Source organism: Uloborus diversus, chromosome 8, assembly GCF_026930045.1.
Source record: "Uloborus diversus isolate 005 chromosome 8, Udiv.v.3.1, whole genome shotgun sequence".
Classification (NCBI taxonomy): domain Eukaryota; kingdom Metazoa; phylum Arthropoda; class Arachnida; order Araneae; family Uloboridae; genus Uloborus; species Uloborus diversus.
This window is the reverse complement of record NC_072738.1, coordinates 139,638,725-139,653,307: the sequence shown is the minus strand read 5'-3', so window position 1 is coordinate 139,653,307 and position 14,583 is coordinate 139,638,725. Positions and strand designations below refer to the sequence as shown.

General features: G+C 32.1%; 1 protein-coding gene across 1 annotated transcript in view; it reads left to right on the top strand.

Moving 5' to 3' along the window:
• LOC129227721 (structural maintenance of chromosomes protein 6-like) overlaps nucleotides 1-14,583 on the top strand; it is a 64,548-nt gene that overhangs the window by 29,227 nt on the left and 20,738 nt on the right. The window contains exons 9-13 of the mRNA XM_054862324.1: nucleotides 2,050-2,151; nucleotides 3,154-3,350; nucleotides 7,636-7,846; nucleotides 8,185-8,355; nucleotides 12,081-12,218. Of these exons, the coding sequence (XP_054718299.1) occupies nucleotides 2,050-2,151; nucleotides 3,154-3,350; nucleotides 7,636-7,846; nucleotides 8,185-8,355; nucleotides 12,081-12,218 (819 nt within the window). The remainder of the gene's footprint in view (nucleotides 1-2,049; nucleotides 2,152-3,153; nucleotides 3,351-7,635; nucleotides 7,847-8,184; nucleotides 8,356-12,080; nucleotides 12,219-14,583) is intronic.

Here is a 14,583-nt window from a genome sequence, read left to right as displayed (position 1 = left end):
GTGAATAGATCTTTATCACTTTCACGCCTTGAGAGCGGAAGTTCACAGGCCGTACTAGTTGAACATCGCTTATACAAATAAGTACTCCCTATTTCTCTTTATTTTTTTCATTTTAAATGAGAAAGTTGATGAAATGTAATGACACCTAAGAGCGCTGTTTCATCTAAAGTTTGTGAAGATAGAAAGAAAAAGAGAAAGTTTTTGACAAATAAAAGAAAGCTGAAGCTTCTTGACGCTAAAGCTTCTTGAAAAGCTGAATCTCAACTAAAAAATGCGTCGAAGGTAGCACGACAATTGGGCATGAGTGAATCTTCTATATTCCATACATACAATTAAAAGTCAAGAAAACAAAACCCGTAAAAGTTTACCGAACAATATCTTAGTAAAATGCAAAAATTTATGAAAATGGAAGCTGTTCTTGTATTGTGAATTAAAGAAACCAGGAAGAGGGATGTTGCCATAGATGGAAACGTTATAAAGGAATTAGTGAAGCAACTGTTTAAATATATATTAGAATAACGGTTTGATCATGCAGCATAAATCATTATCATCTTCATTTTTTTAAAGTTACAAATATCATTACTGGATCTACTGTACAGTACAACTGCAGTGCATTAGTTTTTCTTACTGTACACTGTACATACCGTATGCTGGTTTATTTTATGTCTTTCTTCCCCATTGATCATTGATTTTGTGCATTGTAGCAGCATTAATGTTGAATAATGGTTTTTTTTAAAAATATAAGTAACCATTCAGTTCTTTATGTAAGAAAAAGTAATGTATAGTTAAAAGAAATGGATTTTTAACAGTTGTGGGGGTGTTTACAAGTGTCTAAAATAATTGGGTACGTTTATAAAAGTTTTTACACATACCCTTTTCCACAACGCGAAATTTCAACTTACGCGAGGGGTCTTGGAACGCATCCCTCGGGTAAGTCGGGACCCGACTGTAGTGAAATATTTTGATGCTTGCGCATTGAAGGTATTAACACAGCAATTCTAAATCTGGCAATATTTTATATTACAATATAGAGATGATATAGTACATATACAATAATTATTAAACATTATAATATAAGATGTCGTCAAACTTTGTAGGTTGCAGTAAGCTATAAATATAAAAATTATGTATGATATGAATTGAATAGTGTAAATATAGACTACTCTTTGAGTGGTTTTGGAATTTGCAAAAGAAATTAAATTTTTAAGAAGAATGTTTTTTCTTGATTTTATATTTACAGCTTGCTATAATGCAATATGAAATGAGTCGAGTTGAAACCTTTATTTACCTACAGATTTGGTGCCCTGGGCATGTGCCCCACATTCCCATGCCTTAATCTGGCCCTGAAAATAAATAATCTAGCTTGATTCAACTTAGCTGCAATTGGTTTGAAATTCCCGAGAGGGCATGGCAAAGAGGTAGTGGTGTAATTCCTTTGTTATTAAATGTGAGATATGAAAAAATGTTTAGAAGATTGATAAGAACAAAATTAGCGATATCCGTGCCATAGGATCAGTCACCCACCAAACAAAATGGGAGAAGTTTAGAGAGAGATGCAATCGGATTTCAAAATGCATAAAAAATTGTTAATAATACAAGCTAAACGTTGGCAATTATGCTCCCCTGTCTCATAGCCAAATTTTTATTGGGCAAGAGTACAAAACCTCCTCCTTTCTTCATTAGAACAATCTGATATCCAAATTTTTAGTCAAGAGATTGAGGCAAAAGTCATGTGTCAAGATCATAGCTCAGGAAATGGGTTTAGGATTAATGAATGGTTGCCACTTAGGCGACTTTGATGAAAATAATGGTCCCCATAACAGAAGATTGGTCCCATTTGGCGACTGGTAACCGCAAATTTTGAGCTCTACTTTAATGCCAAGATAAAATTTAAATGAAAAATAAACTTGAAGGAACAAAATTGTAAAATTTTCAGTGGTATTCAATGTTTAAATTTAGAATTTAAAAATTCACATGTTGGAAAAGTGTAGAACAATGCCGCTTCTTGCACAACATTCATTGATTGTTTCCTATTTTCTAATTTTTCAGTCTCATGCAAATGAAGCTATTAAAGTGCAGTCGTCCTTTCCTACGGTTTTAGATGTACTAGAGATAAAAGATCCTGTGATTGCTAACTTTTTAATAGATCAGGTAAGTTTTCCTGAGTTTAATAATGTATTGGTTATGCTAGTAACCTCTTTTTATTATTGTTATTAATTTACAGTAAGCCCTCGATAATCCAAGGAATCGGGCTATGATGTGCAAAATTTAGGACTTTTACTTTCCTGAATTAATGGTAATTAATTGGCAGTACTGTGTTCTTTATAAAATATTCTTAGACTCATATGTTTCTGAAAGAAAAGAAATCAAACAAAACATATATGTATTCTGTTTCCAATTATATTAATAGTTTCATGCTATGGCTACTCAATTATAAAGTTATATTCAGTAAATTACATCGGCTGGAAATGACTGAGCTGGCGGTGTATTTCACGTATTTGGCTTTAGCCCTGGCTAATGGGCTGTAATTTACTGAATATACCTTGCCTTGCTTTCAATTTTCGAGTTGAACCGAACCATTGCTTCGGTCACTCGTCTGGTCAGCTAATTCTATAATAGCTACCAGTTTGTTTCGCAATCTTGGTTTCCTTAAGAGGTTTTCAATCTCCAGCTCAGTCACTTTCCTATGCCGGGCTGATGAGTGCTAATAAGCACGAAACTGCAGTCCTCGGCTGGAAATGACTGAGCTGGCGGTGTATTTCACGTATAAAGTTATAGTTTAATTAAATTGTCTTCTCTGCTTGTGTATGTGTTTTTTTTTTTTTTTTACAAAAAAAAAAAAAACATATAATCAGTTTCAGATTATATTAATAATTTCATTCTATGGCTACTCAATCATGAAGTTATAGTTTAATTAAATTGTCTTCTCTGCTTGTGTGTGTGTGTGTTTTTTTGTTTTTTTTTTTTTTTTTTTACTTATAATGTTGATTCTTTGATGTTTTGTGAAACTGTTTCAAAAATTGACTTTTGTTTAGTGAAAGAGATTTTCTGTACTTGGATTATGATTATGAATTATGGTTGAAAGTCATGTTATGTCTTCGTGTAACTGTATTAGTGTTTAATAATTTTAGATCATGCATATTTTACTTTCAGTATAATGTTGAAACTGTTCTGCTGATTGATGATGCTGAAGCAGCGCGAAGTTTAATGATGTACAACCCTCCTAGAGGTTGCACCCGTGCTTTTACATTGAATGGTGATGAACTGCGCCAAGATCCATTTCGCCACTACAGTTGTTACAGCACTAATATTCTTGGAATATTGAAGTCCCTCAGTCAAGCTGAATTGAAGTAAGCTAGCTTTAACCAAATCTTATGTGATCCTTAAATCTGGTTTAATTTTTCCTTGTTTAAGGAATCTTGAAAGTAGGGAAATGTGAACACAATGAAATGATGAAATGTTTACTCTGGTTTTAACGCCACCTATTTCGTAATAGTTCAACTGTATAGTAATGCATGTTGTATTTTCCAGTCAGGACAAAGTTACCTTTGAAGATCAAAACATTTGACAATACAAGTAATTTTCAAAAATTAATACTGTTGCGAGTCAGGCCACTTCGGGAAATTCTTTAAGGACGACACAGTTCTTGAGAAAAACAAAGGAGATTTATTTACAACTATGTACAAGAAATGTAGTTAACAACTGCTAAATTATTCTTAGAAATGAGTCAAATATCAATTAACAGTGTAAACTCAAAGGTAGCACACGTATTTAGATCAAAATACGCAAAAACACAGCGCAAAGCAGTTTGTAATAACAGAGCTAATACACACTCTCAAGCCAATGGCTGAAACAAGTCGGTCAAAAAGCAGACTGGACTCCTCCCCCTCATTCACATGCCACACAGCTATTTATAACACTAGAGAAACCTCTACAAAATTTGACGTGCTTCAAGAAATAGTTTACAGGTTAAGTTACTACAATAATTTTGGATGAAAATTAATGGAACAAATGCCAAATTTAGCCCTATTACAACATTTTAATCATGAAAATAGTTTCTTTTTACAAAATTTGTAACAGTTCTTATAATGTAATATTTGGTTGAAAGCAAAAAATTGCTTTTGTTATTATAAAATGACTAGAAAGTTGCCCGTCATTGTATAACGGGTGAAAATTGCTTCCCTTCTTCTACATTTTAATGAAACAATTGTCTGTTTAGTGATCTTATCCAAAACCTCTAACAAACGTCTGCGCAAAATATCCATAATTAGAAAGTGTACACTTTTTATTCGGCATTTCAGGGCTTAGTACATACTAGTTAATTTGAAATTTTAAACTACTGAGTAATAGATGTTTGACAATTTTCTTAATACTTGGCTCAAAATAGTTCTCTTTCGACTTTTTGCAAAAAAAAAAAAATGCTGTGTCATTTGCAGCCTGCTGCATGAGATATATTTATAGTTTCCAGGCAGTGTGTGTGTGTGTGTGTAAAGCATTGGAAGAAGTAACAGTTTTAATGGGAGTTTCACTATCGCTTTCTGCATCAAAATCAGTGTTCGTTGGTTGCCTCCTCGCCCGTCAAAAATTGCTGATTCCAAGAAAAGTCTTTTTCTATTTCAGACAAAAAAGATAAAACATTTGGAAAACAATCCAATATTTCCTAACTCAAATTAACAAAAAAGAAATTGACTGTTAAAATAATTTGTTAATTCGGGGCTTATTATTCGGTAAATAGGGGTTTTTGCGTTTATTTTAGTCTGAGTAAAAGAAAAATTTGTGAAAGTCGTTAAATTGAGGTTTGTTAAATCCGGGTTCGACTGTACCTATTTTATCATTTTGAATCATTTGTCTTATGGTTTTATGCTTTCCAGCAAAAATGAAAGATTTATTTCTTTTCTTTTTTTTATTGGTTTTTTAATATTGTAAAGGGAAGTATGATTCAGTAGGAGCGACCTTTAGTTGCATAGTTTTATTGAAATGTTTTAAAGTTTTTTTTTTTAATGTTTTATTTGACATTGTATACTCACTTCCTAAAGTTGAGCATTGACGGAAAAGAATTTCTTAAAGCCAACCGAACCTGCAACATTGGGACTCCAAAAAAAGATTTGTTTCTTAGACTCTTATTTTAAGAGTGATAGACGAAGCCCAGAATCCCCCAGAAAAGTCCCCCCACATTTTTTACAGGCCTTATTTTTTTCTGATCATGTTGCCCTCGAAGGTTCAGGAATTTTACATTAAAAAATAAGTTTTGTCTCACTTCTGTGATACCAGATTCAGTTTACGACTGACTTCTATTGCTGTTGTTGTACTCCCTAGTTCTCAGGTGTGGGCGCCCCAAAACTTCATAACTATGTCCCCCAAATCTGTAAATCTGACTCTGATGGAGAAGCTTAAATTTGCTGCAGAAGTAGAATGAACAATGTATTTACCAATCCACACTTAACCTTTGAAACATGTCCGGATTTATGGGGGGGGGCGAGGGGGGTTAATGCCCCCCCCCAGTCTTGGGAGGACTTTATACATGGTAACAACACACCTTCAAAAATGTGAAAAGAAAAGATCATGATTTTTTTCCTTTTTTTGAAAAGTTCACAAGTGAAAATGAAGAGAATAGCGACTTTCCTTTTCTGATGGGGGGGGGGGGGGGGGGGGGGGGCACCGTACACTGGGTATTACAAAGATAAAGCTGTCACCGGGTTGTTGAAATGTGTTGAAAACGACTACTTTGAATTGAAAACCATTAGAGCAAGTATATAAGTGAAAATATGAGTAATCAGCCTTTATACTTAAAATAATCAATGACTGTTTCAACAAATTGGAAACTAAAACAAAGATTTAAAAAAGAACTGGATTTACCTATAAACTAAACAAGCTAAAGTTGAGGGCACCCGCTTTGTTGAAGGCCCCCAACTCTGGAAAATTTCATGATTTGTTCTTTAAAGAAAAGAAGAAAAGTACTTGAAAAAATAAATTCTATTTTAAAGTGCTTGAAAATCTTGAAAATTTTCAAAAGTGTGGATACAAATCATAAAAATTTATAACAAATGATGAGGGGTAGGGGGAGAAATGCTGAAATGTGTCAAATTTAGCTCCTTGCCTCATCCTGCATCAAAAATATAAAAATCATGGTTCTCGCGTTTCTGTAGCATATTATTTAAGATAAATTTTTGTGGCTCGCATTTTTCATATATTGCTGTTTATTTAATCCCGAATGCAGTAATTTTGGAAATTATTTTGCATTACTTGCGTTTATCTTACTTCTTCTGCACATTGTTAATCTGTTCAGTCCAGAAGGGAAAAAAAAAAAAAAAAACACTACTTCTATTTTTTTTTTTTCATTTTTTGTACTTCTTGTAATTGAAAATAAAAAGTTGTTGTAATGAGAAATCAATAGTTTTTTTTTTTTTTAACTTATAATGTTGTTGTTGTTCCTGATGCCCCTTGGAGCACCCAAGGTAATGAATAACGAAGGCGTTAATCCACTTTTGAGGCTAATATGAGCGGCTTTCGTTTGACTGAGCCCCATTTGCCATTTTAGGTGGAAGTCCGACGTTTGCTCAGACACGTAAGACAGATAGCACAATTCAGACTTATTACAATACAAGGAAATCAGAAGAACACCCAGGGCAGTAGGCGGGAATCAAACCCATGCCTCTCTGCATGCAAGCAGTTGCTGAGCAACACCACTCGGCCACCGAGGCCCCAAACTTAAAATAGTTGCTTCTTACAAAGTTAGAACAATACTATAAAACAGTACAATCAAGTACTAAATTTCAGAGACTGGAAAGGCCAATTTAAGTGCCTTAAATAATTTTAACTGTTTTCAAGTCCATGAAACGGATTAGATGAGTCTTTGAAATTCCTAAGCAAAGTGTGCTTCAACTTTCTTATCAATTGTATAAATTATGAACTGTCCAAATGGGCCTATTTTCTAAATCTATACACCATTTCTTTTAAAACATTTTTTTACTATTGATCATTTTGCATTTAATTTACTGTTGTATTTGTCGGTGGGTTGGAGGCGTGATCAAAACTGATTGAATTGAACTGACAGCCAAAGTAAGCGAATAACAATGCGTAATCTTCTATAATTTCTCGCTTTTTCTCTCTGAGAACTGCTGTAATTGATTTGTCAACTCAAAAACAATTTTTAATGTGTATTATCGAAATTTGCAAAAGAGTATTTTGCTATTTGTCTCCAAGATTTCAGTAGTTCCAATTACCCCTTCTAAGGCTTCAAAATGCAGAGTTTTATATCTATTTTACAAAAAATCCTCCGGGACAGGAACCCCTGGACCCCCCAAAATTAGAGATATTCTATTCCTTACTCAAAAGAGACTCCATTTTCCACCTTAGGCCTTATGTATAATGTATGGGGGGAGGGGGGCTTTAAAAAATGGCCTTTTTTTGCCACCGATAGAAAAGTTGACCAGACTACCAAAGAGACCCAAAACCTGAAATAGCTTAGGGGCATGCTAAGTCTAAATCCAGCTAGTTGTAATCAATACAACTAATAATGCTAAAAAAAAAAATGCTGCCCCCAAGAACTCGGTTCTAAATCCGCCTATGCTTTGAAAGTGAGTTTATTTATTGTATATATGGTTTCTATACTTATATTTTTGTGTACTTTTAAAGAGGAAGGGAAGAACACTTAAAAAAAGAAAAATCTGAAAATTTGATGAAAGAAAACATGCTGAGAAACGTTCAGAGAGATTTAAATGAGAAGAAAAAAGAAAGAGAGGAGCACAACCGTCAGCGAATGAATCTTTTTGCATTTAAAAGTAATTATGAGAGAAAATTAAATGATGAGAAATGTTATGAAGAGCCCAAAGATATAAGCAATTTGGTTCGTACTTCTTTTCTTTCTTTTGTATACATTTGTTGTATTATAATATACTATGAATATTTAAAGTTAATTTTCTCAATTTGAAATTTTTCTATTTGTAATGTTAACTAATTAGGCTTGAATTCCAAGTTCTGATACTTTGATTATCATCTATTTCAGTTCTGTAAGAATGACATTAAATAACTGGTTTCCGTGTGGAAATTGTTAAAAGTTATTTTTCCTGTTTTGAATTGCAGTTGATTAGAACCATTTCTACTGTAGAACCTTTATTCACCTTATCAAAATTTGCTCTCTCTCTGTAAGTTGCTTATAAAACCAAACTCTCTCTCTTTTTATAGCAAGGAGATTTGGACCAACTTATTAGAGAAAAAGATATGTTTGAAGCTGAAATAGAACGAGTTACTACTGCAATATCAAAACAAAATGATCAACTGTCGAAAGTTAATGCTGAATTTCAAAGTAAGAAGACTAGTTTGAAGAATGATCAAGATGAATCTTGCTCAGCCTCTGTAAGTCCTGTGCAAAATAAAAATTTTGCATTACATAACTACCACATTCAGAGTCATGATAACAAAATATTATTGTCTTTCTTGGTTTATTTTTGTTAGAAATGTTTTTAAGAAGATAAACATTTTATGTTTATATGATAGTATGACAAAATCATTTTTCATTGTAAAAATTTCAATTGTTGTTTGAATTTGTTTAGACAGGGTTCGTACGCTCCGCTCCGAAAAACCTGGAATCGTCAGGGAAAATGAAACAGTTAAAAATGTCAGGGAAATTTCTTAATTTGCCCCCCAATTTTTTTTTTTTTCCAATTTTTTCCCAGGGAATTTTGTTTCATGAGATCTAATCTTCCTTTTTATCTATTTTTCCTAAATTGTAAAAACTTTGAGGCAAAATGAAACTGGCAATTAAAAAAGTGGCAACCCAAAAAAATGAACCCCAAAAAAATTATGCACAAACTCAACAGGGAAGAGGACAATTTAGTGCTTCGGAAGCACAAGCCTGAAAATGGGGGTGGGGAGGGATCTGGGAAAATCGTTTTTTTTTTTTTAATCGTAAAGTCTTTTAAGCTACGTGTGAAATTTTGTCGCCATTTTCGGTCACTCACAAGATAGAAGTAGACACGATCCTTAAATGCCAAAGTTTCCAAAAGCAAAGCATAATTGGATGTTTTCTTTAACTGCAAATTAATGAAAGTATCACAAAAAGTGCTGAAAATTGTTTTATTATTATTATTATTATTTTAAATAATTTTCTTGAGAAATGAAAATTTTGTTCTTAAAACTTAATTTTATCTTCGTTTCATTAGATGCAATTTGTGCTAAAAACTTTTCAACTGAATTGTAGTTTCATGAAGATTTATTATTTTTAAATTGTTATCATACTATAAATTAAAAAAATTACTTCTTATTTTTGGGTGCAGCCGCCATATTTGGTCATTCCCAAGATGGAAGTCCACAAGACTTTTTAAGTGCTGAAGTTCCGGAAAAAGGCATTGGATGTTTATTGCTAGGCAAACTATTGAAAACAACGCCAAATGTGCCTTTTTTTCGGATAATTCATAATTATTTTCTTGAAAAATGCAAAAATTTATCTTCAGAACAATTTTTTTTATTCTAATTGCTTCAGACTCTTATGTGCTAAAAACTGACTATTTTGACTTAACTGTAGTTTTTTAAGGATTATTAATTATTTATAACTACTTTTATGCTACAAATTCAAAAATCTACTTCTTATCTTAAGTTTTTCTCTTAGTCGCCATATTTGGTCGTTTGCATGATGGAAGTAGACGTAAACTTCCAAAAACAGAATTGGATGTTTATCTCTATGTAAACTATTGAAAGTAACATAAAATGTGCAACAAATGATGAATTTTTAAAAATTAATTATTTTCTGGAAAAGAAAAATTTTAATGGAAGCATTCTTTAATAAGCAAAAGAGAAAAAAAAGATTATTGGCATTGGCCTATAATGGGCGGATGTTGATTTTTGTTATTATGCATTTTCTGGTATGGCGATCGATGCAACAAGTTAATCATATTTATACTGAAAAATAGCTTTGTTTTTTGCTCAATATGTTTTGTGTTACATACTAATAAGAAAATAAAAAGGAATATTGTGAACCAAAAGCGAATGCTAAAAGATTGCTGCTCCACTACAGCAAAACGCTAATATTACTCATGACACATGACATCGAGAAAACGCTAAAATAAGTTGGAAGCACTTTGTTTTCAACAATTAGTAAATCAATTAAAACGATTTTGAACAAAGTGTTTAAAAAAACGTAAAATTTGGGAAAGAAAAAAAAGGATTTTTTTTTTTTTAATCTAAGGAGAAAAGTTTCAGTTCTTCCGCATTGCTACTTTAACACTAGAAAGACGGAAGCGGTCATTTTGACCGCAAACGATTTTTCAAATGCTTATATTTGCTGCGTTTAATTTTCAAACTCTTTTTCCTTCATTGACTTTTCCTAACTATTTATCAAGATCTTACAACAGTATTTTTTTTTCTTTAGGATTATTATTATAGTCCCTATAAATGTTTATACCTAGAAAGACTGACTATGGTCATTTTGACCGCTAAGTGAACCTTTCTTTATGCATCCGTTTTCTTCTTTTTTCTCTTATCAGTTGTGTGTACTATGGACTATTGTTAGTTGTCAGGGTGAGTAATGTTCTTTTGAGCTTGAGTAGTACCTTCTGGTCAGGTTTAATTCTTTGAATTGTTAGGAAAATGCGAAACACCAGCTGGTTGCATGGTTTCAGTTTTCTGCTATCTGCACAGGGGGCAAAGTTGAAAAAGGTAAATTTGAAAAGCATGTGACTGGACACATGAAATTACTTTGGATCTAAAAAGAAGTAAATATAAACAGGTAAATTCCAAAAATGTTTTCTGGAACTCTTTTGTGCACCAAAACATGTGCTTTGCTTGAAGCATTGACGTTTATTTTCTTCGGTGATAATGAAGTTCTCAGTCACATAATTATCTTCATGATATCGAGAAGAACCGTTGACGACAAGCAAAAATTATAGGATTATTAACTCCTGAAACTGCTGCACATCTAAAACAGATTATGGTTCGAATGAACAGTGTGACTTATCTGAAGAGACATATATTCCTAGTGATGAGAATAGTTTGCTTTCATGAGATTATTGTGAATATTTTTTCGGAGCCTAGATTTGCAGAAAAGGATTGTTCTTCTCAGTTAGAATCAGAAGAAACCTTGCTAATAAAAACTGATGCTCAAAACATAAAAACCAGTGAAAGAAAAAGGGAAAAGGTTCTGACGCCGAAAAAAAAGGGGAAAATTTCAAAAACAGAACGCCTATTTCTCCAATTTCCTCCAAGTCACCTCCACTGATCAATTTTGCTGCAGATAAATAAGTATCTACCTCAGGGAAAAAATTAAAATAGTGTGAAAATAAACTATGCGGAAATAATTCTATGAGCATTTGTTCTGATTGCAAAAAAAAAAACTGTTAATGGCTAATATACATGTGACGTGATAACATAAGTATTTCGAAATACTGTAAATGATAGTAATGTACGGTATCTTGCGATATTTGGATATTTTTTAAACCAAACACATGCATGGTTGATTATACTACTTGTTAGTTATTACATGCTTAAAAAATATATATTTTTTGTACAAATTTGCTCTTTCTCAATGCCAATTGTGTAAAGCGTGTATTTCAATTGATCGAACATAAACTTAAAAAAAAAAGCTGTCTGAGACTTTTTTGCAGACTATATTACGATCAAATTGTTAAATTAAACTCTGATATGATGAAACAAATCTTTTCTATGGTTAAAAATCCCGAAAGGAGGAAATTTCTAATCTTTTAAGTATGGCGGTCAAAGTGACCGCTGCTAGTCTTTCTAGGTATACGCAAAACGCCGTCTTTCTAGTGTTAAACAATTTTAATTATTTTGAAAATATTGCTATTTAAACTTAATTTTGAATGGAGCGAGTAACCTGGAATTGTTTAAAAAACAACCTGGAAAACCTGAAAAAATCAGGGAATTTTTTTTAACCACAAGGTATGAACTCTGTTAGAGAACTTTCAGGTATTTGCTAGAATCATAACATTCCAAAATCGTACAATCTCATTGATTTAACTTTTGCACAACTTTTATTTAATTGTTTTTTAACTAACATTGAAAAATCAAACATTAGAATGCATTTCTAGCATACTTTTAGAAACCTTACCTTTTTGCTGCTTTTCCAGGAAAAGGTTGTTACTTTTGAAAATGCAAAGGAAAGGAAGCGCCAAGCTATACAGAACCTCGAAATAAATTTTAAGAAATCTGTGGAGGATGAGAAAGACCTCTCCCTGGATTTTAAGGCTATTTGTAAAGCTGCAGAGGTGAGTGTTGGGAAATTTGATGTGATAAGTTGATTCTCATTGTTTGATATAGAAATTCAAAACTGACATCTTTTCTTATTTACTTCAACCACACGTATTGATTCAATTTGAAGCAAAAATTTATGAATTAAATGAATAGCATTTATTCCTTAAAGCAAGTCAAATTGTACATGGTAAAACATATTGAAATGACTAGTATAATACAAATGCAAAGGCTCTAGGCGAGTTTCTATGTTAAATCTGCCCTTGCGGCTTTTTTGACCCCGCAAAAAATCATTTGCGGGATCATTTTGGTGGGACTACACATCTTGGGGGATCATTTTGGTGTTGAATAAAAATAATTTAGCCAAATTTTCAGCTCTTCATCTGAAACAACCTTAGAGTTTTTCAAAAAAAAACCTGTTTTTTCGATTTCAATTTTTTTTCATTGTAAAATTCAAAATTAATGAATGTTTTTTTCCCCTTTTTTCTTAGGAATGCATGAAAAATTATTATAGTCGTAATTTTTAAATGAAAAGCCAATTTTTGGGGACAAAAGTGAAGCTTTTCGATTTTTTTTAAATTGTGGAACAATACGAAAAAAATTAAAGTGATTTTTTTTTTCATAATTTTGCATTTAAATATTTTTTTTTTTGCCAAAAGTGTTTGATCTAAGTCAGTAAAAAATCGTCTGCTAAGTAAAAACAAAAATTCAAAAAAAAAAAAAAAAAAAATGAAAATGCTCTCTTTTCAGAGAAAAAAAATTAAAAAAACCATTTTAAAAAAAAGATTAAAGTATTTTTAAATAAATATTATTCAATGCTAAATTGTACATAAAGAAAATTACATAATTTGTCCACGCTATTTTTAATAAATATACTGGATCCAATAAAGACAAAATTTCGAACATTAAAGTATTTTTTTAAGAAATTTAGATGGCGTTTAACATATTTTTTTTAAATAACTGACCATTAGATAACATAATAACTGACATCATAATTTTCAACCACTTATGATGATTTTTTAAATACGGTTAGTTTTTGTCAGTATTGTATATATATATATATACAATTGAGCTCAATATTTCAGCGGGCTTTATTATTATTGCCAAATATCGAGCATGAGACAGAAAATATATGATCGCAGCAATGTGTGAGCAGCATTCGACAGTACGCCTACCATTAGCACAGTCACAACAATATCGAGTAAACCCAGTGATAATTCTTATCTGACTGATAATCAAGAAAGCAACCATATGTTTTTGACTAAATATATTGCAATCTCAAGTTTTATAATATTAGGTATGATTTTGACATAATGGAGCTTAGTCGTTCCATCTTCATTCATCATCTCAGCTAAATATGATACAGCTTGAGACATTTTATTTTGACATATTCTATTTTCTGTCTCATGATCGATATTTGGCAAAAATAGTAAAGTCTGCGCAAATATTGAGTTGCCTATTCATTAATGAAAAAGTTGATGTTGTTGTGAATGAAGACAGTGACAAAAACTAACCTTACTCTAAAAATCATCATAAATTGTGCAAAAATTATTTTATCAACTGTCAGTTAAAACAATTATGTTAAACGGCGTCTAAATTGTAGTAAATATACTTAAATACAGTAAACTCCCGATTATCGGCGGCCTGATTATCCACGGGTCTTTTCACAATGTTTTTTCTTCAATGGCGGTGAATAATGATTATGTTATTGTTTGTTTTTAGCTTTTACATTTACAATCAATGTTATTGCTTTTAGCTATCACTTTAATATATGTGTGAGTTTTATTCCTATTTTTAGTTATTGTATACACCAGTATCGTTTTTTACCTATAATTCAGATTTTCTGCGGTTACCGTGTCACCCTAATCCGCGGATAATCAGGAGTTGACTGTATTTGAAATTTTTGTCTTTAATGGTATCCAGACTGAAAAATTGTGCCCAATAGTATGGAAAGCAATATCTCATCAAAAACAACCCTGTTGTAAAAATTTCTTCGCCAGGAAAACCTTGAACTCTTCCCTACAAAAAAGAAGGCCTTCATCCTAAACCCAAAAACCCTCAGCCTTAAAAAGTTATAATATCTAGTTTTCCCACCAAGTATCTGTCAAATTACATCGTCCCTGTTTTCCTCTTTCATCACAACTATTTTCGCTTGAACATGCCCCCATCACGAACTTCTTACCAGTGAGGATAGATCTTTTAAGTTGTTTTCAATCTGCTTAGCAGGTAGTTTTTTGCTTTTGAAGGAACTACCTGAGTTAACGAAGCTTCCCCAACTTGCTCTGTCGTGTAAACTGTCCTTAGTCGCATGTTTAATTACTTTCGTCTTTCTTAGCGGTGGATATTTGGCTTTGTTGGTGTCTGACATTTGGTTTTCTTGGG